This window comes from Hippopotamus amphibius, chromosome 10 (assembly GCF_030028045.1).
Source record: "Hippopotamus amphibius kiboko isolate mHipAmp2 chromosome 10, mHipAmp2.hap2, whole genome shotgun sequence".
Taxonomy (NCBI): Eukaryota; Metazoa; Chordata; class Mammalia; order Artiodactyla; family Hippopotamidae; genus Hippopotamus; species Hippopotamus amphibius.
In genome coordinates this window covers 991505-1018029 of record NC_080195.1, presented here as the reverse complement: position 1 = coordinate 1018029, position 26525 = coordinate 991505, and the positions used below count along the sequence as shown (strand labels likewise).

Sequence of the window (26525 nt, the reverse complement as noted above, 5' to 3'; positions counted from 1 at the left end):
CCGCTCTGCGTGTGACTCTGCTTCTCCCTGCCTCTGGGGGTGCTGAGCCGCTGGCCCGAGAGGCACGGGCTTCCACCCGCCAGCTTCAAGGGCAGGTCTGTGCCGGTGTCGTCCATCCTAAACGGCCGGTGGGCTCTGACTTACCTCCTGGGGCCGTTCCTTCGACTGAGAGCTAGTCGCCTGCCCGGAGCGGCGGGCCGCGGACCGTCCGGCTTTGCTGAGCAAGGCCCCCGCTGGGACTGTCAGCACCTCTGCTGACAGGCCTGCCTAGAGCCCACCTCGACTCCCCCCGCAAAGGCTCTGGACTTTTTTGGTCTAATCCTAGATGGAGGTCAAAAGAAAGGAAGCAGTCGCGCCAGACTGTTTCAGGTTAACGTACAATGCAATCTGACATATGCACGAGGCACTGAAGCTGTTGGGGAGGATAATTTTCAAGCCCAAAATCAGCTGCTTCTGGCAGAGAAGACACGCAGATTTTATGAGCCTGGATAACGTGCGTCTTCTGCGTGTAGGGTCCTGAGGACGGGGACGCCCCCCTCCCGCCACGGGCGCGTGGAACACGGACCACGCTCTCTGATGGCCTAAATCAGTTCCTTAAAGATGATAATTAAATACACACGACGGAGGAGGCCAGACCATGCCCACAAACACAACTGAACGCTCCCACAGCTGTGTGTTTCTTCAGGGACTGTGCCCCCTTTTAAATGTGGATGATAACTTCATGCCGCAGGCGACCAGGTGGTAACTCTAAGTTTCATGCTGAACTTGAATGGGAGGAGTTGGCGTATATTAGAGAAAACATACTTTTCAATGACCCAGATTAAAAGAGAGGAATCGGCAGGTCTGACTGCTGAGCTGCCTTGCAGGTGGAAGAGCGCTCTGTAAAGCCTCGCAGCTCCTTGTAAACTTGAAAACGGAACCAAACGAAAGCAAATCACCTTGAACCATTGCTACAGGAGACCTCACAGAGGCTGACTTGTGTTTTAATGAAAATGTTAATTCTGAAAGAGGCCAGTGTACGGGTTACAAATAAAAGGGCCTGTAAAGTAACGTGAATACTACTTAGTTATTTCTCCAAATACTATCAAGGGAATACTTTCTTTAGTCAGATAAGGAAAAGTGTGCAACAATATATATTCACACATAGTATAGTATATATATGTGTACATATAGGTAACAGTGTCCCCTTGATATTCAGGAAGATCAGAACCAAGTTTAATGTCAACCGTATTACCTAATTTAATGCATGGTATTTCCGTTCACTCCTGACTGTAACATATAAAGCCCAAATTATTTCTAAAATCTCTTCCTAATCTCTTGCAATGTGGTTTTTACGTGTTTCTGTTCAAGCCATCTCCTAGCACCAGCCTCACTGTGACATCCGCTGTGACAGTGACTTACGCTTCCCTCCTGCCTGGGGTTCCCCGGGGGACAGACCAGTAGCGGAGGACACCCCTCACGGCTGGGGAAACGCCTGTCTCCCGTCCACCCCTGCCCCTCCCCTGCCGACAGCCCCGCGGCCCCTCTGCTTCGGCCACACATTTAAAGCACCCCCAAAGCTGGGGAGTGTGCCCCTACTCCTTCACCGGCGCGGCACGCGTGCAGGGGTCTGCAACAGGCAGGAGGGCGGTGCGGACGGAAAGGATGAACGCTCAGCTTGGTTACGAGGGGCCGAGGTTACCCAAGGATCCACTCACCATGTTCTGTTGGCAAAGCCAGTAAAACTGCTGGAATTTCTGCGACATCAAAAGCTGGGCGCTCCCAACAGCACTCCTGATTTTCCCGAGAACTGTTGGAAAAAGGAAAAAAAACACGTTTAAAACTGGGCCAATTAAAAAACAAAAGCAAAAGCATCACGCAGAGGGGTGCATCCCAAAAAGTGTAAGCTGTTACCCTATTGCCTCTGTTACAGAGGTTAAAACAGTGTTTGTGTGGAACCAGCCACCGGCTGAACTGCGTTTCCGTCTGCTCCGTGCCTGACCATGAAGGAAACTGAAAGATGACCACATGCCAGCTGCGAGGACACTTCAGTGTTGGGGGACGCTTAGCTGAGAAAGCTACTGCTACCACCACCAAGCCCTTCAGCGGCCAGCCCGACCCCTCACACTGCCAGCAGCTGCCCTGTCCCACTCGGTCACAGTGAGAGCATCCCGCATTGCGGTACCCTGTGGGCCAGCCCACCAGTGCTTTCAGAGGGTGGGAAGGGTCATTTTAATCTAGAAACGATTTCTAACTTGTAAGACTTTCATCAAATACCACTTAAAAAAGTAAATGATACAGTTTTGTCAGTGGAAAGGATTTAACCAATTACAGGACAGTTGTGGCGACTTTGGGATTTGCACGCTGGGCAAACAGAAGACGCTGGGCATGAAAGTTGTGGGAAAAACCCACACCCGCCGCCTCCTGGTGCCTGCACACTCCTCACATTTCTGCCCCAACCCTTGGCCTGTGTCATAGCGTCATCTTGGAAATAACAGCGTTGGTGGGTCCCAGCTCCCGTGATTCTCTGAAGCAAGTAGGAAACTGCACGGACCTGCTTCTAGCCACCACCCCAGGCCCGCTCGTCTCCGGTGTTCTGCCTAAGCTGCCGCCCCCAGCTGCTCCCGAGTTTACGTAGCATCCTCCTCTGACGGCCAGAAGCAGCTTCTCTTGTGGGTCCATACAGAGCCCCTGAGACTCCAAGGGAGGCCAGTTGGCTAGTCCAGCCTATTCCCTCGGGCGCTCAAGAGAGCAGGGCAAGCGCGTCTCCAACGCCCAGGGGACAGTCCTCAGGAGAGCGGGCGATTTAGCCCATCAAGAAGCAGACACAGAATCACCGCCACCAGCAGGGTGTTTACGTGCTGCGGACTGTCTACTTTGGGACGTCCTCGAGCTCTCACCTGGGGAAGAGCCCACAGAGGCCAGCCCCACCGGCGCATACGCCAGCGGGGGCTCTGGTTCCAGGCAGATTCTGACTCGGGGGCCTGGGGTGGGGCCCGAGACCCGGCACGGCCACAGAGGCGTCGCCCGAGTCCAGGCACGCGAACTCAGTTTCCCCACACAGGGGCACTTCTGACAGGCAGCCTCCACCACAGCGACCCGAGACCCTCAGCACGCATGAGGAACCGGCTCCGACGACGCCGACTCCGGAGCCGCGCCGCTGCCGAGACCCCGTCCCTCGGCCTCCCCCGCGGGGGACGGAGGCGCAGACACAGCCGGGAAGGGCGAGGACACGTCCTGACGCAGCACAGATCAGCACGGGACAGAAGGGGCAGGGCAGCATTCACTCTCACGGGGGGAGGACCTGGCCTCACGGACGACGGGTTCTCAACGTGACGCCGTCCTGGGGAAGCTGATGGGCTGAAACACGTCTTCGTTTGCCTGTATTTTCTTACTTGTCTAAATGGCTGTTCCCCAAAGTTTTATTAGGACACGTTTCACACACAGAACACGCGAAAGAACGTATCCCAAGCGCCTGCACCCCGTCCCCTAGAATCACCCGTCCCTGTGCGTTTCTCTTCCCCGCGCAGCCGGAGGTGAGCTGCAGCCAGTACCCCACCCGCCGTCACCCGGCACAACAACGCCGCGATCACTCCTAAGAAGAGAATAGCTCCCTAGTATCATCCAACTCCAGGTGGCTTCTAAAATATGAAGAGTAAAACATGCGACTTTGAACACAAGCTGGATAACACTCTGGCATCCTTTCCAGCTTCAACAGAAAAGAATGTTGTCTTATCGGCATCTTGACCCCTGCGCCCTTGCGTCTCTTGTCAGTTCACTGCGACAGGGGTGTGCTCCCCCAGACCCCCCATCCTGCCCACCTTTTTCGTGGGCTCTGCCTGCACCCGGCAGTGGGAGGGGACTGCAGAGCGCAGGGCAGGAAGGCGGTGGGGTTGGAGTACCTTCCGGAAGGGCCGAAAACACTTCCTACGTTGTTCACACTTTGATCCCCCAACTGAACACGTTTCTGCAGCTCTGCTCCCACTGCTGCTGTGTGGAAAAATTAGCTGTGGTTTTGAAATGTTGAATGTCCACGTGGAAACCTCTATAACTTGCATGACTGGTGAAAACTTTTAAAGAGACCTGTTTTAACCAGGTCGTCACTGCAGGGATGTATAGAAGTGACTCACGTATAAATGCACTTCTTTTCACTGACTCTATGCTTCCTGAAATGGTAATTAAAAAGTCAATCAGTTTTACCCAATTTGAGGTCTTAACCCCCAATTTTCACATTCTTCTTAAAACGTACTTCACTGGAACTGTTAACATAAAGTACTTCTGTTTATCCTCTTCAGCACAACAGGGACAGGCGGGTGATCTCCGGGTGTTGGTTTCATGCAGTGGAGCCTTATTATAAAGGGTATAAGCTGATGACTGCTAGGGAGAGAGAGCGGATGTCAGAGTAGCTAATGAGCTGACTGCCAACGGCAGGAGAATCCTCTGCTCGGTGAACGGGGACGGTTCTATCTGATACCTATAACGTAAACAGCTTCCTATAACTGCAAAGAATTTGAAGCGAAAATTCAATTTATTCTTTTCCACTATCCTCCCCTAATTTTGTCATAGTTTACACACTTTCTTTCAAGACCTACAGATAAGGACTCACACTCATCAGAATGCAAATTTACAAAAAACCTGAGACAGCCCTGCCTGTGATGCACAAAGACATTTGATGAACGGACTTGCTCCTTTAATTTATTTTTCACACATTGGCTACAATTTCCAATTCTACCTAAATTTGCCATGAAGTGTCAGGACAGCATTTACACTATTCTTTTCTTCCAAAATTCGAGGTGGGTTTTTTCTAGAATTTGCAGACAGTTGGACGTGTGACCCCTGGCCCTCCCGGGATTCCTTCCTGACTGGTGTAGCGCGGACGGGGGGCACGGCTGCTGCCACAAGTCTCCTCCCTTCAGGGTCTCAGGCTTCATCATTTTCGTGTTTCTCGAGCACGCGTTTCGTTTTACGCTCCAGTTTGTCTGCAGCCACTTGGTGGCTGGGCTGTGTGGGGACATCTCCGTCGGGCACTGATCACATCCTTAGCAAGAGCCCGGACGCAACTAGTCTTGTGTGTCCTGTCAGGGGTCTGGAAGCTGCGGCCGCTTGTTGGCTGGGCGACAGGTCAGCTCCCGGAGGCTGGAACCAGCCGCGGTGCTCAGAACCACCAGCGTCGGTTCTGGTTTCAATGTGTCGTCCTTGCTGAAGGGGAGTCCTGGGCAAACGCAGACCCAGGTGCAGTGTGTCTGCGGCCCGTGGCCTCCTCGTCCCCTGCACTGTCACGTGGTCCACAGATCCTCAGGGTCACCCTTGTTGTCCTCTGCTCTTCCCTGCGCTGCCTGCACAGGGACCGAGCCGGACACCTCCCCCTCCAGGGGGCAGCGCACTCCGCCGGGGGCACCGGAGACCCGTGCTGGACGTCGGGTCCCGGCTCTGGCACCGACATGACTAGTGACGCCGGGGCCCCGTAGAGGAGGAAACCACCGCAGCCCCTGGCTCTGTGAGTCTGCGGTGCGGGCTGGGCGGTGTTCAGATGATCCGCTTTTGGGCAGAGCTGTTTTGGGGGCAGGAGAACATCCCAACGCCACCTCATGCCATTCATGTCTCTACAGACCTGAAGAAGATCTTTGAGGCTTATTTTGTGGATCTCTGTGGGAATACAATTTCTTTTATTTCAGAAAACATACTATGTTTTTGGTTTTATTTTATGCCACTTACTCATTTGGTTGAACATAATTTTAACACAAAAATCCCCAAACACTCGTCCGGTGACGGCTCACCGTCCCTCCGGAATTTATCCACTTGTGTATCAACACTAGGAAGCCTGCTCTCACATGACGTCAACCAGAATTTAACTGGGCACCTGATGTTTTTATTAACCAGAGAGGGCTGAGTGAATCTGAATTCGTTCCATGAATTCAGTGAGCTGTGATTATAAAATTAAAGCCTGGGAGAAAAGGTATCTCATGGGACGGAAAGTTCAATATTCCAAGCTTAGGGTTTTGGTTCAAAAGACATTTCATGTAACCTTTGCTTTTGAAAACGGCCGCCACCAGGAACCCTGTCTGTACCTGTTCTTAAAATGAGGACCGGGATCGAAGGCGAGCGTACCTTTAAACATGACGAGGGAAACGGCTAAACGCGACGAGCGTGACGCTAGTTTAATGCGCAAACGCACCGGCAGGATGCAAAACACGGGTTCCGTCGTCTTAGTCCCCCCACCAAAAAAAAAGCCCGAACTACCAGAGCCGGGCAGTTAAGCAAAGAGATTAAGAAAATCCCAAAGAGGATCAGGTGGACCTCTGCTCCGTTCCTTGAGTCCGAGGCGCATGGAAACTCAACTCCCCGCAGCTGTTAACTGGCGGTGGGGAAACCCGCGCGAAGTCACCGTCCCCGAGCCGGTGCCTGTGGAACGGACCCCGCAGCCTGGCCGAGGGCGCTCACAGGCTGCTTGGGGGCTTAGAGGCTCCGCGTCAAGGGGGTGTGATGGGGTGTGGCCGCCCGTGTGTGAAGGCTGCCGTCTCTCCCCGCCTGCTTCCCCCTCTCACGCCCAGGGGCGCAGGGCTTCTGCCGGGCACGGCGGCGGAAAATCACGGTGCCAGGCGTGGTCGCCGCAGGAGCCTAAGGCCTCACGGGACAGCAGGGGTCAGGGCCAGAGCTCCGGGAGAAGGCGGGGCCGTCCCCACACTTGAGAGGCACGTCCCCGAGGCGGCGGAGCATGACAGAGGGGGACTCTCGAGGTCGTGCCCCGGCCCCCCCCCCACGGGCGTGTGCAGAGCCCCGTCTAAGGGAGGGTCTTCCTGGAGGGTCTCCCGCCCGCTCCTCTGCCTCTGCTTGTGCCCTCGACCCTGCTCTCTCATGACCCCCCCCCACCAGCCCCGCGTGTTTCACCAAACCCACCTCCCCTCAAGGTTCAGCCCAGGTGCCACCGCCGCCAGGAAGCCTTCTCAGACTTTTCCCTGCTGGCGGCATCACCCAGACCTCTGAGTGTTTACAGCACCGGGTCTGCACTGCTCTTCCTACACTTCACCCCTTCTTAGGGCACCACAGCTTCTGTGCCACACGCGCAGTTCTCTATCCACCTGCTGTCTGTCAAACGGCTCAGGGTGTGTGCTCGGTGAACATCTGCCGGGTGTTTACACCAGGGAGAGAGTCTGGAAGACGGTCCCAAAAGTGCAAAAGAGATTCAAAAAAAGTGTATGGAAATACAATTGAGGGACGGCAGGAGCTCCCTCCCCGCTCTGCCTTGTTGAAGGAAAGATGTGCTCCCCAGATGCCTGGTGACGGGACAGCTGTACCTCCTGAGGGATGGACTCTCACGGTGGATGCGGGTCCTTGCGGATCATCAGATCGGATTTCAGACACAGTGCATTTACGGCATCACTCCCGGAATTTTCTTGAACGCTCCCAGTGACAAGAAAATCATAACTTATCATGACTGCTTCAGTGCTGAAGCCTTTTAATTTCACTTCTTAATTTCCAAGGGCTGAGGCACAACCCAAGTATGTATTTTATCACTTAGGGATTCTCTCTGGACCACAAGCGGGTGTCACAAATTCAGAGAATCAGAGTGAAGTAAACGCCCAGGCACTCAGCATTTTCTAAAAGAGCAGAAGAAGACAATGTTAGGATACGGACGGGGAGAAAGTCCCCAGTGACAGAACATCTGATTGAAGACCATCAGACAGCGTAGCACGAAGGCACAGCTTTCAACAAAAGGCCGCTCTGACCTGGAGCTCTACTCTGTGGAATGTGGGGCAAGATTTTTTTTTAATTAATTAATTAATTTTATTTATTGGCTGTGTTGGGTCTTTGTTGGTGCACATGGGCTTTCTCTAGTTGATGCGAGCGGGGGCTACTCTTCATTGTGGTGCGCGGGCTCCTCATTGAAGTGGCTTCTCTTGTTGCGGAGCACGGGCTCTAGGTGCGTGGGTTTCAGTAGTTGCAGCACATGGGCTCCATAGTTGTGGTTCATGGGCTCTAGAGCGCAGGCTCAATAGTTGTGGCACACGGGCTTAGTTGCTCCTCAGCATGTGGAATCTTCCCAGAGCAGGGCTCGAACCTGTGTCCCGTGCACTGAGAGGCGGATTCTTAACTACTGCGCCACCTAGGAAGTCCCAGGGCAAGACTGTAACCTCTCCGGACCTCAGCGCTCTCTGTAATGGCGACGGTACTCTCTAGGTCTCACACTACGCTGAGCCCTGGAAGATGTAAGTGAGGCACGTGGCGCAGCCCTCGGCTCCGTGCTCAGTACACGATGGCTTGGAGATTTCTCCTAAAAATACATCTTAAAAAACTATAATCCTTGATAAAATAATAACTGAATTAAGGGTACACACTAAATATGGAAAATCATGACAGGGCAGGGTTTGCTCTGTGTGGTCTCACAAACACAGCGAGGACGAATGCCTCCATCTCTTCCACACAGAGGGAGACGGGAACCTTGTGGACGTGCCCTAAACCGTGTAAATCCACATGATTCCAGAATAAAACGCTACAGACGTACTGTGGGGCTAAGACCTGACACAGGTCACCTCCTGCGGAACTGTGCGCCTCTCGTCCTCCTCCACGTTTCGCGGAGGAGCCTCAGGGTGTAGGAAATGTGTCCTGTTCATCACTCTCGGGCGTGAGCCCCAGGACCACGCACCAAGCCCGGCTGCACACAGCTGGAGGGGACCACCTCATTTGAATCCCGGTCAGCTCAGGCAATCGGGCTTTTTGTGGTTCATCTTTGTGGTAAAAAGGATAAATCGTCGTGACAATCCGAACAATTTCGCCAAGTTGAAGCACATACTGACATGTGAAGAAAGGCTTTGGAAAATGAGAGATTTTTAAATGTCAGATTGCCCACAGTCACCGTCGGTTGTGCCCTCACCAGGTGACACGTGGGCAGCGGTGTGACTCCTGCTACGTTGCCACGTGTCAGCCGCATGCAGCCGTGAGGCACAGCTGGGCACCGGCGGCACGTCCTCCAAAACCCTCAGCGTCTCATCTCAGCGCAGGCGCTGAGGAAGGTGCGGAATTTGATGGCTGAGGGAGGAACGTGAGGGAAGAGAGCTGGGGGCTTACAGGCCACCTCCGCCTTTCTTCCCGAGTTAACCTCGTAAGTCCTAACAACTAAAGATCAAGACACCAACCATGTTCTCGGACGCCTCAGCGCCCAGGGCCACTGCGACTGTAAGTTACAGTCCTGACACGTCCACCCTCGTGCCTCCACTGCTAGACATGTGACATCCCGCGGACGTCAGGTGTGCTCTGGAACTTCGAGATTTATAGGGATCTAGCAAGTGTACAAAGGACTTCGTGGAAAAAAGAAAACAATAAAGAGTGCATGCTTCGTCAAGGTGAGAGATTCAGAAACACCCCAGTGGAAGAGGGTTTTGGTGAAGACAAGCGTTAGTTCTAAACATACGGCAAGCATTCTTGTGCTGTTCCTGGTCTATACACAAAGTTGGGGAGTATTTGTCTAGAAAGCGACACAGCAGTTCATAAAGGACGCTGCTTCCGGACAACCCTGCTGGTACGTTTCTCCACGGAGATGGGGGGCGGGTGCCTTTCTGCACAGAGAGCCAGAGACCCACCCGGCGTAGAGGGTTGGGAGCACATGGGCACTGCCCACGTGAGGTCGGGGGGCACGCAGGTGTCCACGTGAGGTCGGGGGGCACGCAGGTGTCCACGTGAGGTCGGGGGGCACGCAGGTGCCCATGAGAGGTCAGGGGGCATGTAGGTCCCCATGTGCCCGGGAGCCGCCATCGCCAGCTGGCTGGTTAGTAGTTTACTACCTGCAACATTTTTTTTTGGCATAAAGCCAAAACAATTTCTTATAAACATGGGAGAGTCAGGATTCTAGAAAACAGTGGACCCGCTCCCCATCAAGTCACTGCCCAAGGCGGGTGAGGTAGACGACCCCGTGTGGCACAGGCCACCCTGCCACCCGATGCGCAGAACAGAGGGGAGCCCTTCAACCCTGCAGCGCGTGTGCCGCGCATCCCCGCGTAGCTTAGAACGGGTGGGGCGCGGCAGGGAGCGCCCCACTCTCCTGTACTCAGGGATCAAGGGGACTGTCCCCGTGGACTCGCCGACGTGCCTTACAGACACCTCGCGCGCCCACCAGCCTCAGGGGAGACCAGGCCCTTACTTTCCTCTGCGAGGTCGTTCTCTTCCGCTTCCCTCTCCATCTCCTTGCACCAGCCCTCCATCCTCTTCGTCTCACTGTGCAGCAGCTTCAGAAACCAGGAGCCGTCCCTGTGGCACGGAGACATGCGCCCGCCATCCACCGTGTCCATGGACGGCTCCAACCAGGGGTCGGGAGGCGGCAGGTTGGCAGTGTCCACGGGGGCCCGATAGTCCTCTCGGTAACTGAAGAGGCCCTGGGTCCGGACGGTCCGCACCGCCCCGTGCTGGGTGGGGGTGCTGGGCTCCGAGTGCCTCTGGAAGGAGGACCCGAACTGCAGGCCCTTGTCCTCCGTGGCCACGTGTCCCGGGAAGCCCTCCAGCTCCAGGTCCGCCTGCACCCCGGCCGTCACGCTGTTGGAGCGCTTAAAGCGTCCGTGTCTGCAGGGAGGGAAGGAAGGAAGACAAATGGGAGCCTTTCCCAGGTGACCTCGTTTGGCAAAACCGAGACGATCTCGTCAGGAGCACGCCCGGACCACACGCCGACGGCTTGAGGGAAAGAGGAGCGTTTACACACACACGTGCACACACACACACACATGCGCACGTGTGCACACACGCACACACACACACACAGGGCTCTCACCAGCAAACTCTGGACTCCTATTATGATGTTGCATCCGTGGAATAACGTTATTTGGCTTTACAAACAATGAACCTCTAACGTCTACCTAAGTTTCAACGTCTAAACAATATTGGCCACTTAAGACTTAAGTTCATTGCAGGATACAAGGAGGGCGAATGTATCCCACAAAAGCACGGTCTCGCAGTGGCTGGCTACCCTGCCTTTCAGAAATACACTGCAGGTCCACACGTTTCTGTGTGTGGCATGTATGTAAAATGAAGCCCAATTGCTTCCTTTACGTGTACAATTCTTGTGAGTGATAACACCTGTGTCCCGCTGAGTTTTGTGGCTACTCATACCACATTTCAGGACACGTGCTTCTATCTGAATCATGTAATACTCTGATTATGTCTTTTATACAAAATAATTAATCCAAATTCTGACTTCAGCAGGTGTGTAAAAACACTTTCATCACATGTATTTAAATGTCACTCATTCCACACAGCCAGTTACTGAAGTGACTGGCAGAGACAAGCTTATAACAGGAGACAAGCTTATAACAGGAGTCCAGATTTTGCTGGCGAGAGTTCTGCGTGTGCGCGTGCGTGTGTCTGCACAGACAAACTCGGCCCACACTGTGCATTCTGGCTCCTCACCAACTGGGCCCCCAAACGGTGCGCAGCTGGGAGTGCCGCTGGGTCGTGGGCCTGCCACTCCCCGCCGCGCTGGAGGCTGAGGACTTGAGGACGAGCCTCGGGGGTTGGAGGCAGCCGGCCCGGGTCCCCAGGTGCAGACGATGTCCGGGTTCTGAGAGCTCTACTTCCTGGGGAAGCCGTGAGCGTGTGTTGTGAATTCCTTGGCCATCAAATTCTTTGCAGGCTGGTCCTAAAGCCGTGCACCGTGAGCAAGTCACTGCGGCCTCACCCGCCAGACGCTGACTGCAGTGCACGGGTTAACGTGCTCAGCAAAACTTGTTTTTACGAAATTTACAAGAGATGTTATTTTACATATAAACTAAAATAATCGGCCTGTTCTTGTTACAAAAACAACACCCCCGCCGTGGACGGCTCTGCGTCTGAGGGTCTGAAGGCTGTCCCTGACGTGTCACACTCCCGGCCCAGTGAAGGCCTTCACCCTCTCTCCATCCCCCCTGCTTCCCTGGCTTTCCTTTGAACATTTGAAAGTGAGAAAGCCTGGGTTTGCTCCCCCTCAGCCTGCTTTCTCCCTTTGGATAAAGGGCTCTGACACGCAGAGCTGCCGGTCCCTTTGCTGTCACAGGTGGTAAGTTACTTCAGAAAAAACGAGTCCCCTGCTGCCTGCAGAAACGAGGCCCAGGAGGCTTTCATTCACACTTGAATAATACACATTGGGCAGTGTCAGCACATGACCCTGCTTCCACAAGTGGCCTGAAGTACTGACGGTCCGGCTGGTCTAGGCACGTGCAGTCAGCTTTCCACCCAACAGCCCTGCCCGGGAGGCGCTGGGTACGGGGGGTGGTTACCGTTTCTCATCCTCCACCTGCACGCCGACAGAGTGGTACTCCCGCAGGCCCCGGCTCTCCGTGTCAGAGTCTGTCGCTGTTTCCACCTAATGCAACACAGAACATCTTATTTTAGAACTGAGACGTGGGACCTGGGCCAGGGATTATTTGTGTGTGTGTGTGTGTGTGTGTGTGTGTGTGTGTGTATTCACTGGCGGTAATTAATTATGCATTTGTTTAATTAATGCAGAGATGCACTTGACCCAGGAAAATGACAGAGAGGGAAATGTGCTCATGTTGTGTAATTACATCACCACTTCAACTCAACACCGCACCTCATTCTTTTAAACGTGTGCAAATGAAATCGCTTTGTGGGCTTTGTTGGGCGGCATCATGAGAGGACTTGACAGCCCTTATCACCCCTACAGGTACAGCATGAACCAGATGCAGCTAACAGGACACACACGCCACCCACGAGGACTGAGCTGATGGCTGTGTCCACATACAGAGCACACGGAAGGGATGCAAGCGTTTACCCGGAGCACCTAGGCAAGCTCTCCACCCGCGCCTGCATGGAGCTGTCCCTCGCTTGCTACAGGACTGTGCCCAGAGCAGGGCGACGTCGGCACAGGACAGGAATCGTGCGTTCTACCCACACCCTTATGGGGCTGCCTTTGCCAGAACATCTCCCCAGACTCAAAGACGCATTTAGGGTCATCAGTGGTGACAACTCATGAGAGAATTCCAGCAGTGCACGTTTTCTAAAATACAAACGAAACAACAGAACAACCCTTCCCAAATTCTCGGTACAAAAAGTCCGCAAAACCAAAGGTTAGTTTAGTCATATATCACCCCAGCTACTACACTGTCCCTTTTCTTTTTCACAAAAAAATATTACCTACTGTCTCAAAAGGACTTTGGACCCCAATGCACAAACGTCATAACTAAACTGTCAAACACACCTTTTCTTAAAAATACTAATGATCATTACAAGGTTAGATACAAACCACTAAACAAATAATCATGACACTCTCCTGTGAGTTATGAGAGAAAAGGTGTACTTGACAATCGTGGCTGTAACTCGGGATGCCCCCGGCAAAGCCTTTGTCACCGGGGGCTGACTCATTCCGTGGTGAGTGGAAGTCACGGTACTAAGAGCTGGTATTTGTTTTCTGCTGATCCTGCACCGGGCACTGTGCTAAGAGCAGGCAAGTGGTACTACCCCGGTGCACACGGTACCCTGTGTCGTTTCCAGCCACGTCGCACACTCGAGGAATCAGAGAAGGCGAGTAACGTGCCCCAGGGTGCACAGCTTGTCGGGGGCAGAGCGGCGCTCTGCACTGATCCAGTGTGGCCAGAGTCAACGTGGCCGCGTGGAGACCCTGCAGCTCCCGGTGGGCCCCGGAGCCAGGGACAGCAGGCGGGGGGCTCCCCACGGCTTACGCGTGTAATTCTGAAAACATGCGCAAAAGTCGTCGCTCATGTGTGTTGTATATTCTGGCGGCGGGAAGAGGAAACAGGTTGACTATAGGAAGAAATGTAAAATTCTTAACCCTGCTGTTAATCGCCACGTCTCTCTAGTTTCAGGGGGGTCGCGGCTCACATAAATGTCACCTGGCTGGACGTGGAGATGTGCTATCACTGTTTTACACAAGAAGATTGCAATAAAAGTTAATATATTAAAAATGTTAGCCCACGTCCGTGAAAAAGGAGCTGCCTTGTGTTTTAACTGCTGTTCCATTCTATGACTATAACCTGATTTATTTAATCGGTCTTCAATGGAGGGATAATCTGGTTATTACCAGTGTTCTGCCACTGTAACGGACGCCGCTGTACATACATGTGTGCACGTGTGTCCTTCTGTGACGACAGTCACAGCTGATGTGGCGCCTGGGGCAAAGGTATTCCATTTCACAATTCTGGTAGATACTGTCAAATTTGATAGATACACAATATGGGTGAAGTTACTTCATTCGTATAGTTTTAGAGAGACATTTGTAATGGAAAGAGCATTAGTGTTTATCATAAAAATGTTCAGAATAGTTGCCTTACCTATTCCAATCTTAGGAGTCCAGTTTAAAAGAAGCTGCCTTGAATTCTAACAAATTATAAAGTGAAACATGGGGAAAATAGGAGGATAGGGAAGTAGGATAACAGTAACATAACATTTTGATTTCTCACAACACAGAACAACTGTGCAGCTATGACAATGATGGTTTAAGGATGGCACCACGGAAGATGCTTACAATACAATGTAGACCAAGGGACGTACACACATACAACATACACATCTTCACAGACACATAAATATTCCACAAAGTGACTAAAAAATACAACCCAAATATCACAAAATACTTTTTTTCTTCCTTTCTCTAGCGTGTACATTTTCTCTTATTATAATTGTCTTATTTTTATAGTGAATGAAGAAAATATAGCTTTTGGAGAAAGTCAAATCCTGGCTGTGTGGCACCCTGGTAAGTCTCCTAAATTCTGTGCCATCTTTCCTTCCTAATCTCGAAACGGAGGGAGCATCGAGCACCTGGTTTGACTGATGTAAAAGTCTCCGTGTGAAGCCAGGTGCAGGTCAGTTTCTCCACAGCAAATCTAACAGTCTGTCCTCTCGCCTCCACTTTAAAGATCACCAGATATATTAACAATATGATATTAAATTCAAGGAATTCATACCTAATGAATTTTATAGATTTTACAGTGGTTGTCATATGAAACGTTTCGAAGAAAAACATGAAGATATCTCTATTTTTCAGAAGGTAAAGGTGAAGCAGGGTGTGGTCCAGCTGTACGAGGCCAGGATGAGGTAAACGTTAATTGATTTCAGAAATCCTGGGAGAGCTTTATGTAGATGGGGAAAAAGTAAATTTAGGACAAAGAAAAGGAATTACTGTTTTGCACAGTGGAAAGGAAATCAAAGGAATCTTTTCCCAAGAGAAAATCCTGGCTAGCAGTGTAAAAGGATTGTAAAGGTTCTGAGAAATATAAACATTTATTCATTTCGACAAGATCCACAGGGTTCCAGGCATTGAGAAGAAAGGTGAAATGAGCACAATCCCTGGATTTTAAGTGAGCTCTCTGTGGAGCAAAGGCTGCACTGGACGTGCCCGCTGATGGGGACAGGACCTCCCCGTCGCTGCGGTGAGTGTGGGCTACGGGATCTGGAAGGCCCAGCCTCACTCTCCCTGGGCCTCCGTGAGGCTCAGACGCTGAGTCTCGGGCTGGGAGGGGCAGCGGGAAGGAGGACAGTCCTGCGCCGACTGGTTAGGAAACAGGGAGTTTGGTGTGGCTGGGGTGTGCGCGCATGTGTGTACACGAGGAAACACGTGTGAGTGTGCGTGTGTGCAGCACGTGTGTACATGTGGATGCACACGTGTGACAGTGCAGGAGTGTGCATGGTCTGGGTTTTCGGGACGTCGAGGCTGATGCCCGCAGTCGGAGGGACCAGCGAAGAGGAAGCCATCACCAGGACGTTCGCTGGAGCTCCAACCTCAAAGTTTTGCTCTAAACCGAGCTCCCTTTAGGCTCTGCTTTCGAGATCTCACACGCAGCCAAGCGGGTACGTTGTGTCCGATGCAAAGTCCCCACGCGCCCCCCGGGGACCTGTTATAAGTCCAACAGTTAAATGTGATTTGCCAACCCTGCTCCGTGAGATGCTCGCAGCCCTGGCAGAGCAGGAAGCAGGTGGGGAGGAAGGCTTCCTGGAAACGTGCAACGGCTGGGAGTCCGGGGACATCCTGGGTCAGTTTAAACCCAGCAACCACTTGGTGGCACTGCAGAGCGCGAGTCGCTCCCATCGCAGAGATGAGGCAACTGCGGCAGACAGGACTGAAGGATCCCTGAACACTGAACCACCTCCCAGCATCTGGGAACAGTACACATTTTCTACAGAGTTTCTCTCTCTCTCTCTCTCTGTCTCTCTCTCACACACACACTCTCACACAAGACAAAGGTAGAAACTCTGCAATAACAGACCAATCACAGATAAAACCAAAAATGAACACAAAGAAAACAGCTAAATGTCATCATCATCATGGAGAAAAGTGAGGTAGAACCAGATATGGGCTCCAGGTGAGATGACAGGTGTGCTGGCTGGGCTATGTCACCAGGAGGGGCCCCAGGTGCAGCCCACGCCTGCAGGGCCTGGGGCAGGATGTCACGGGAGGTGCCCTGAGCTGAGGGGCTGAGGACCCTACACGTGTGCGCGCATCCCGGTCCTGGGCTCCAGGGAAGCAGCAGGCAGGAGGGTGCACTGTGCTCAGCGGGAAGGACAACATCTGTAAAATGAAAAACTCTCCAGCGCCCAAGTTTCCTCTGACGGCTGTGGTTCTGGGGGGTCCGCCAGCGGCCAGGCGGGGACCCGTCCCTCCAGCGCTGGACGGGCACTGAGAACGCCGGCCACCCCGCCCTGCAAGCTGAGGACAGAGTGACAGGGCGGGGGCGGCTGTCCTCCACGTGGGGTCGCGGGGGAGTCACTGTACGACCCCCACCTCGCTCCCCTTCTGTGGGCAGCAGGCACCGTGGCTGGGGTCCCACCCTCCCCCTGTGGCTGTGAACCTGTAGGCAAGACACTGCCCCCAGCCTCGGGCTCCCCGTCCCTGACGCGGACGTGGCCCCAGCCGCCCGGGGGGTTACTGTGAGGACGAGGGCAGCTTGTGCTCGGGGAGGGGCCGGGACGCAGACCCAGCACATCCACGCGTGTCCCCAGGCAGCCCTTAGCATCACCTCTGCTTTGTGCCCTGACCACTCTGACGCCCTCCAGCAGTTTTCTAGAGCTTCCTAGGCACCTAAGGGTGGCCTTTCACCTGCTCGACCTTCACTTCATCCCTCCTGCCCCTGTGCTCTCGAGCTGGCGCCCACACCCATCCGTCTCTGAGTTATCCTGACACTCAAGTTTCCTGGACAACGTCTTCTTTGGCTTCCAGCTCCCTGCACGTGGCCACCTCGAGGTGACAAGCTCATGTCGTGCTGCGACCTTTGCCACCAGGAGGACAGCAGAAACCCGCACTCACACGCTCGCCCACACGCGCCCACCGACACTGACCAAGAGCTCGCTATGTGCCAGGCGCTGTGCTAGGCGCTGGGTACCGCGAGGCGGCCGGTGCGCAGGCCCCGCAGGCCCCGCCGCGCAGCTGGGGGAGGGCGGGGAGGCGGCGGGGGAGGGTGGCCGTGCGGCCGCTCAGGGCGGCAGAGCCGGGGGCCCTCGGGGGAGGGGCACGGCAGCCAGAAGCAGAAAGGGGTGTGGGCAGAGGCGTCAGGGGTTCCCGGGGGTGACCTGCAGGCAGGAAGCGGTGGCCGGATAAACGGGGTTCATGGGCTTCTGGAACTATCTGGAACGCCCCCACTATTTTCAGATAAGTCCGTAACGCCTCATGTTTGGCCGCTGACCCTGCGGCCTCGCTTGTGGCTGGATGGACGGTGCAGAGGACGCCTGTGCAAGGTGGCGGGGGGGAACCCAGGGCGCACAGGCGCTCGGGAAGGTGACCCCGGCCTCCTCAGCCTGGGCACCGCGCACGCCGCCTCTGGAGACGGGGGTCGGAAGGCAGCGTGGCCCGAGGGAAGCCCGGCCACCCCGGCGAGGCCTCGGCTGCGGGGAGTCACCTGCCCGCGTGCGCCCAGCTCCGCCGTCACCAGAGGGGGCGATGCTGCGTCATCGGGGGGAGCGAGGGGCCCCTGCTGTGATACGGGAGCACCTAGCATAGGGCCTGGCATATAGAATCAGGACAGAGAGGGACAAGAGCAGCTGTACGAAGATTCCAAAAACGGGGAGAGAATAAAGCTCATGCGTACTTGGCTTCGGAGGGGGTTCAGTACTTACATCCGACCTTGGGTATGGCTGATGCTCTGGGAATTCAGAATCCTAAACAAAACAACGAAGCCACAGTGTGGAGACCGGGTTCAGAGGGGCCAGGCCAGCGGGCAGTCTCCCCACCTGCGCCCCCTGGCCCCCGACGCCCAGGACGCAGCTTCCCTCTTGCACCGGCTGAGCTCACGGGCTCTCCTCCCTGGCACCAAGGAAGCCCTTGGCCGGACGCGGGCTGGTGGAGGTGCCCGTGTGTGCCGAGGACACCACGGGGACCCCGCCCGGCTGGCTGACGCCACCTTGTGTGGGGAGTCATGGCAGAAATTACGGGAAACGTGGTCTGCGTGAGGCCTGTCCTGGGCCGTCCCCGGGTTGGGGCGGGAGCTGGACGGTGCTGTTCCCAGCCGGGCGTCCTCCCCTCCCCCAGGCTCCAGTGGATGTGGTGGCGGGAGTCGGCGCAGGGGCAGCTGCTGCGGCCCGCTGCGGCCCGCAGTGCTCAGAACACAGCGACCAGAGCTAACCCACCAGCATCCTGGGGTCGGCACGGGGACTCCCAGGGCCACCTGGAGCAGCTCAGAGCGCCTGCTTTGTACGAAGAGCCCTTCCTGTCCTTTACCTTTGGTGCCAATGTTCTCCCTCCCCACTCACCTGTTTGCCTGCAAGACTAAAAAAGCTTCTGAAAAATCAGCTTTCAACCACAAAACCTCCTTCTTAAGCATCAGAATAACCTATTTCCACTCTCTCCATGCAGCCGCAGCCCCTGGAAATGCCTGGGTGGGGGCCCTTCGGGGGCGGGCGGGCCTGGTCGGGATGTCCTGCCCACTGCACCCGTAGGCTGGTCTCCCCCGAAGGCCTGGCTCGGACGCCTGCAGGGTCCCCGCGAGGACCCGGGGCCACAGTGGGTGGGGCGCGTGGGTGGTACCTGGACACCGATGGAGGAGCGCCGGCTCTTGAGGAATTCCTCGGCCTTGGACATGAGGATGGCCTTGTCGCTGGTCCGGGCCAAGCCGCCCTGGCCCTCGGTGTGGCGCTGGGCCGCGGCCGTCTCCAGGGCCAGGCTCATGGCCTTGTTGCTGTCCAGACTGTCCGTGGAGTTGTAGAGGCCGTGGCCGTCCTGGGGCCACGGGGCCGTCCTCTGGGCGCGGCTGTCCTGGTAGGCGTCCTGTGTGGACTCCGTGCTGCTCTGCGCGGTCACCGAGATCAGAGGCTTGGAGGTGGTGCGGGGGGGCACGGGTGGCGGCGTCTTCTTGTAGTTGCTGTAGGACACGGCTGCAAGAGAGACAGAGACGGTCAGGGGGCCGGGTGCCCGCCCGCCCGCCCGCAGGGAATCCGGCCTGTGATCTGTGCCTCCCACGGTCATCAAGCAGGTCTCTCCCCGACGTCCAGCCTCGTGAACGACGCAGCCCGTGGGGAAAACGCTTTATGTGCGGTGGTCGTCCACACGGATACGTGTATAACAGCAAAAAATTATAAAAACACCTCCAAAATCCCGCGGAATAAGTAACTTCTGACTCAGCAGGACAGAAGGCAGCCCCACCATCATCTTCACGCAGGTCAGGGCACCAAGGGGAAATGCTCATTTTATAACAGAGCTAAAAAAGCAGGGCCTACTCAGTTCTATCCAGTCTATCCACACAGGGTGGGCTGCATTTGTAAAGAAAACCCATGCATGAAGGAAGATGGACGTACATTCTGATCACGGTCTCCAGCCCTAACAACACGGCTGGTGGGCCTCTGTATATTCTACAAATGGGAAAGAGGTGTTAAGGGCAGAAAATAGATGGAGGAAGGCGGTTATTAGGAAAATGGGCTTTGAACGTTGTCTACACCAGGGAAACCTCTAAAATCATTCTTTTTAAAGACTCCCCCCCCCCCCGCCCCCCCGCCAACGCTCATCAGCCTCTACAGGAACATCGCTGAAAACTGGCCCTACTCAAGGCTTTATTCTGGGAGATTCAGATACTTAAGAAAAGGTTCACAATCTCCAACACTTACAACTAGTCAACGTTCTAAATAAGCAGGAGCCCTCCTGCCCGGAGGCTGTGTCTCCAGCACAAGGAGGTGGCCCTTTCCGCTGCGGGCCTGGGGGTGGCTCCCCCGGCCTCCCGTGGACCGTCGTCCGCACCCCAGGGTCCTTCTGCCTCAACTCCCCCTTCACCAGGGCGGCTTGAACATCCTTACCTATATCTGTTCACCCGTGCTGTCCAACTGGCTAAAATACTTTGGTTTAGGGGCTTCCCTGGTGGTGCAGTGGTTGAGAATCTGCCTGCCAACGCAGGGGACACGGGTTTGAGCCCTGGTCCGGGGGGATCCCACATGCCGCGGATCTCCTAAGCCCATGCACCACAACTACCGAGCTCGTGTGTCACAACTACTGAAGCCTGCACGCCCACAGCCTGTGCTCTGCAGCAAGAGAAGCCACCACAAAGAGAAGCCCATGTACCACAACGAATAGTAGCCACTGCTCTCTGCAACTAGAGAAAGCCTGTGCGAAACAATGAAGACCCAATGCAGCCAATACATACATACATAAATAAATAAAAGTAAAATAAACAAACAGAAAACCCTTCAATGACATCCCAGAATAAAAGCTAAAGTTCCTTAGCTTGCTTTAAAAAAAAAATAAATAAAATGCTTTGGTTTAGGAAGACCTCTGTCCATCTGGTGTCAGTCAATCACAATGCGTCCCCTCTGACCCTGCGGTCACTCTTGCCCGGCCCCGCCCTCTGTCCTGTCCTCTAAAGCTCACAAAGCTTCAGGGATCGCCAGACCCGCTCAACGCAGCCTCTTAACCTCCCTCGCGCACCTGCCGTCGCGCCCCTGCCAAGCCCCCTCGGAGCACAACCAGGACTGGACGAGCTTGCTGAAACCTCCGCATCTTTCCCACCAGGCCAAGGTCACTGAGGACACAAGGTCCTAGGAGTCAGGGAGCCTGGCCCCATCACCAGGATCAGCCACTGCAGACAGGTGAACTGCCCTAAGAGAAGGAAAATGCAAAGCAGAAAACCTGCCTTTTTCAAGAAGGTTATTTTTGGCCATGGGAAAAAATCTATGAATATATTTGGGCTTCTCAAATAATAAGATAAAGGAAACACCCCAGGGTTTCGCTGTGCTAGGCCGGGCGGGTGAAGGAGAGACCCCGGGGTCTGGAGTGAGCGAGGGTCCGGGAATCGCAAGCTTTGGCTGGACGTCATCTGGAACACCTGGGAGGAGTTAAGCCGTGAGATGCACAGGGGGTGGACGTACCCTGCTGGCCCGGTGGGGACAGAGTATCGGCTTTCCCTCCGCGGGGTCCTGACTCCCTGACCCAGGAGCAGAAAGGGAGGTAAGAGCTTTGGGCACCAAGGGTGTCGTGTGTTCATCTATCAGCCTGCGAGTGGAGGAGGCTCAGGGGACAGAGTGCGGGAGGCTGGGCTCTCGCCCGGGGACCGCTCCCTGGCCACACGCTTCCTGGACATGGACCACAAGGCCTGGAGAAGACCCTGCCCCAGCATGCCACTCCAGTCGACCGCGGGCCCTCCACAGCGTCAGCCAATGGTGCTCAGTCCGGCAAACCTGCGCCTCTCTCTCCCGGGGACCCTTGGCAACGTCTGGGGACATTCCTGTTGTCACAACGAGGGGAGGTGCTACTGGCATCTAGAGGGAGGAGGCCAGGGGTGCGGCTGGACATCCTCCTGGGCTCAGGGAGGCCCCCACCATGCAGACGACCCAGCTCAGAAGCAGACCCCAGTCAGGCCATCGATTTGTGTTTCTGGTGGGACCCGTGTGCTCCTCAGTGAAGGGGCACAGGGTGGCCTGGTCATCCCGTAACAGTCGTCCTTTCCTTCTGTGGAGGGTCAGCCCTGGTGACGTCCTGCCTTCCTGGTCCGGAATAAGAATGGCCGGTTTCCAGCGCGCTCCCCTTCCTGACGGCGGTGCCCACGTCACGTTCCGTTTCTCACTAAGCTTGTCTTCACAGTTGGCAGCATCGCCATGTCAAGGGAAGCCAGCGCAGCGCCCACACGTGAACTGATGGGAAAGCGGGAAGAACGCTCAACGATGGCTTTTCACGTGAAGCACGGGATGGTGGCTTTCGCGGGAACCCACGTGGCACAGTCCACTTACAGAAGGCGAGTCTTTACCCTTCAGCGACGCGTCTGCGGCTCCAGTCCCCACCCTGCCCCGCGCGTGGCTGCGGGGCGGCTCCAGCACCTGCCACGGCAGAGGCGGTTCTGCTGCGTGTCTCTTCAGCAGAAATACTGATTCTGAAGAAATGCCACGTCCCACCGGCAACAGTGGCAGCGACAGTGAAGGCAACAGAGAAATCCAGGGGAACAGGTCAAAGAGCGGCGTCTCTCCTAGTACAGCCACGTTTATCCCGACACCGTCGAGACGGCTGCAGGGCGATGAGAACTCCCAGCTGCCTCCGTCTCCCCCGTGAACGAGGACACACACGCTGGCTGACAGCCCGGTCGCAGGGATACACACGGCACAAAGACCTCCCCAGGAAGCCGGGGCGAACGCCCTCGACAAAGGCCCCGTCCGCACGCGCCCCGACCCCTCCACACTGAGCCTCAGAGCGTTCCCTTCACGCTGTTAAAAAGCACAAACTGACCACACGAATTTAGTACAAGTTTAAAGAGACTGACATTTTGACAAAGCAACTAAACGTCCTTCCTGTCTGGTTATCTTATAAACAAACAAACAAAAATTTCAGAGTGTTACAATTTATCTCCGTGATTACAGGAAACTCTAAATCACGTCTTCTCACATTAGAAGGTGTGTGTTACAGGGTGATAAGAAGAATTTATAAGCTGATTTCTTTGTAAGAATGTTGTGGAATAGCACACTTTCTTAGTGAGTGAATTAGAAAGGGGCAGCCTGTCGCTAGCGTAATGGAGAACTGACTTCACTCCAGCCGGGGAGGGGCAGCAGAGTGCTCCTTCCCGGGGGACGGGAGGAAGAGTTCACGCTGTTTGCGAACCTGTGTCCAGGGGCCAGAGGCTGCTCTTAGCACCAGCGTGACGCGTGCTTCACGCCATCAGCTGCGCTGTCCGTCTGGAGCAGGGCAGACGGAGCAGTCTCGGTGGAGCCAATTTTGCAGTGGCTTCTGGAAACTATGACAATTGGTTTTGGTAAAAGTACAGTCAGAACTTTCTTGGAAGAGTAACGTCTGCAAATGTCTGCACGCAAATGTCTGCAAAGCCCGGATGTCAGGTCTTCACTTTGGCTACTCGATTCTCCTACAAGGCATGAGAGGAAGCACATCCAAACACGTGCTGCTCCTGTCGCTTAAAAAAATCAGCTGCCTACTGGCATTGAGACCACACGTGCAACCACTGGCGGATGTTTTATCAGGAGATGCCATCACCTGGGTCTTGCCGTGGACACCGTGACTCTGGATGCTCAGAGCCTGCAGCTTCTTCCCCGTGGGCACCACAGTCACCAGCTGGAGAGGGCGTGGAGAAGAGGGGACCCTCCTGCACTGCTGCTGGGAACGCAAGCTGGTGCAGCCATGATGGAGAACAGTATGGAGGTTCCTTAAAAGCTAAAAACAGAGCTACCATATGACCCGGCAATCCCACTGCTGGGCATCTACCCAGAGAAGACAACAGCTCTAATTCAAAAAAAACACACGCACACCAATGTTCCTTGCAGCACTATTTACAACAGCCAGGACATGGATGCAACCTAAATGCCCATCAACAGATGAATGGGTAAAGATGATATGGTCCATATACACAATGGAATATTACTCAGCCATAAAAAGAAATACAATCTTGCCACCTAGAGATTATCGTACTAAGTAAGCCAGACAGAGAAAGACAAATGTCATATGATATCACTTATAGGTGGAATCTAACACATGATGCAAATGAACTTATTTGCAAAACAGAAACAGACGCAGACATAGAAAACAAACTCATGGTTACCAAAGGGGAAGGAATAAATTAGGAGTTTGGGATGAGCAGATGCAGCGACTATACATCAAACAGATACACAGCAAGGTCCTGCTGTGCAGCACAGGGAACTACACTCAATGTCTTGTAACAACCTGTAATGGAAAAGGATCTGAAAATATACATACCTATGTGTGTGTATATATCTCTGAATCACTTTGCGATACACCTGAAACTAACACGACATTGTAAATTAACTATACTTCAATAAAGTTAATCAAAAAAAGAAAGGGGCATTTCACACATTTCCGGTCTGCTTCCACGGGATCTGAAGTGAATCTTCCCTGCTTCAGACATAAGATATCCCCCGTGTGCGCGCAGTGTGGGAGACGCTGTCTTCTCTCCGCCTCAGTTTGCTGGTCTGTAAAAGGGTAGCGGTCACGGCATCACCGCGCGAGCAGGGTGGCAGACAAAGCCCACAAAGGGGTGGGCGGAGCACGGTCTCGGGAGGGCGGCCCTTCCAGCGGGGTCTCTTAAAGCTGCCTGTGGCTCCTCCCCCGAAAAGAAAGACAAGTGCCAGTGGCAACCAGGACTCGGCACCACCCTCATTTCTTTGGATACAGTTACCAAGTCACTGTGTGTGTATCTATGAGATACAGGTTCAGGAAAGAATGGTCCCGGAGCACCCCCCCAGAAGCACGCCCCCGGGAGCACCCCCCTCAGGAGCACCCCCCCAGGAGCACCCTTCTAGGAGCACAGCTACCACCTGTGAGCCTCTAAGCCCATCTGAGCTCCCCATCCTTCATCCTCACAGAAGCTGCAGAACAACCTTGCAGGTCGATGGCATTTGTTCTTCTGTTTCCCAGATGAGAAAGCGGAGGTTCCCACGTTTTCAACGTTTTCCTGAGGGCAGCCAGCGAGTCAGCCGCAGGACGGGACCCAGAGCCCCCCCAGCCACCGAGTAGGATTCCTTCCTCCTTCCTCTGACCTTGACTGGGCTCGGTCTGCTTTCTCATGGCCGGATCTGATTTTGTTCTTTCAAGACACAGGCTGCTCGACAGTGCATGGGACCACGTCGAATCCTTGCCCGTTACAAAACTAAGTGGGAGAATCACTTACTGTTTTAGCAAGAATTTCCTCTTAATTATATCCGTTGGAGGATTTCTAAAGAAAAATATCAAAGTCCACTTGGTGGCAGAAGCGTTTTAGGTTGTACCTTCGGCCCAAGACCCACCTTGTCTGAAGGGACTATTAACTAATGGACTTAAGACGGAGTAAGAGGAAATTAATTGATACTACCTCCCAATTCCTTAAATGACAGAAACCAATGACAATTATTTTGGGAATAAAGGTTGTCTAATATTTGCTTACTCGCCTAATGACATGTTTCCCTGGTTTATAGAAAACTCGAATGGGACCCTAAGCCTTTCAAAGCCTCCACGTTTCTGCATTAAATGCTGCAGAATCCTCCCCCGCCATGAAGTGTTTTTTCCCTGCAGCCACCAGCACCCTGCGGAGCCACCAGCACCCTGCGGAGCCACGAGGTTTGTGCCCTGAACAGCGAACGCTGCAGGGGAAGCTTCTGTTCTGTTTTATCTGATACTGATGCTGTTTCATCACGCGTCTCAGCGCGCTGACCGGCCATCTGGGTACAGGGGAGGGGGAGAACACGTGGTCCCCTGTCAGCCGTGGCTGTGTTCCCGCGGCAGTGGCGGCAGGTGCCCTGGGGGGTGGACAGAGCCAGGCCCAGCCGGCTCAGGGCCGCGCTGTTCCCTTGGTGGTCGGGTGTGAAGAGGAAAGAGATTCCTGGACAAGCATGAGGAAGATTTCTGTTTGTTCAACGTTTCCCTGGAAACGGCCACATCCGCGCGCTCACTAAGCGCCATCCCTGGGCTGAGCTGGACGGGTCCACCGCCTGCATTCTCCCCAGCACCCTCTGAGGCGGGAACGGGGGAAGCCCTGTCCTCGGGCAGGCAGTGTATGTGTGGATCCCGGCAGCCACGCTGGCGGGTGTGCACCTCTGGCTGCGGAGTTCTGGGCCCGCCACGCTGCTGTGAGCTGACCCAGGGGACGGCCACCGTGACTCTCCCCAGAACGCGGGGCTCCCCGAAGACATCTGGGCTGACGCTTAGCTGAGGGCCCAGGGAAAGTTCTGGCTGGACACGTGAGGATTTCCCACCCCCGGGACCCGACCGCCAGCTTCTGCGTGGGGATGCGTGTGCACGGGCGGGACGGTTTCAAGTCCCTGAATACATTTACCACTCGTCACTTGACTCCCCTTGTAGTGGCCTGTAAATATCCAGCACACACACTTAATGGAAATACATAGCTGCTACCTAACGTTTTGAGAATAAATTTACACAAGTGAAAGAAACACACGTAGAAAACACACACAAAAACTTCCAGGCACCCGGATATCAGACCCAGCATCACGTGTTGGTACAGAAGTCAAAATGGGATGTGCAGTTTAGGAGGGAAGGCAGACATTTATCGTGCATTTGGAATGTCCCTTTGGCCACCCTCTCAGGCCCTAGGTGCACACGATGCGATCCCTCGTGGGACTTTGAATGGGGCTGTTTATAGCAGACAAGGCAGCACTTTTCCATTCTTGGTCAACTGGACGCTTTTGAATTTGATTAT

The 26525-nt window shown here is 54.5% G+C and overlaps 1 protein-coding gene across 1 annotated transcript in view; it reads right to left on the bottom strand.

The window, feature by feature from the left end:
* DLGAP2 (DLG associated protein 2) overlaps positions 1-26525 on the bottom strand; it is a 520454-nt gene that overhangs the window by 7217 nt on the left and 486712 nt on the right. Inside the window, exons 8-12 of the mRNA XM_057696969.1 lie at positions 18929-19275; positions 18022-18063; positions 12216-12301; positions 10115-10530; positions 1698-1789 (exon numbers count right to left, since the gene is read on the bottom strand). Coding sequence (XP_057552952.1) covers positions 1698-1789; positions 10115-10530; positions 12216-12301; positions 18022-18063; positions 18929-19275 — 983 coding nt within the window. The remainder of the gene's footprint in view (positions 1-1697; positions 1790-10114; positions 10531-12215; positions 12302-18021; positions 18064-18928; positions 19276-26525) is intronic.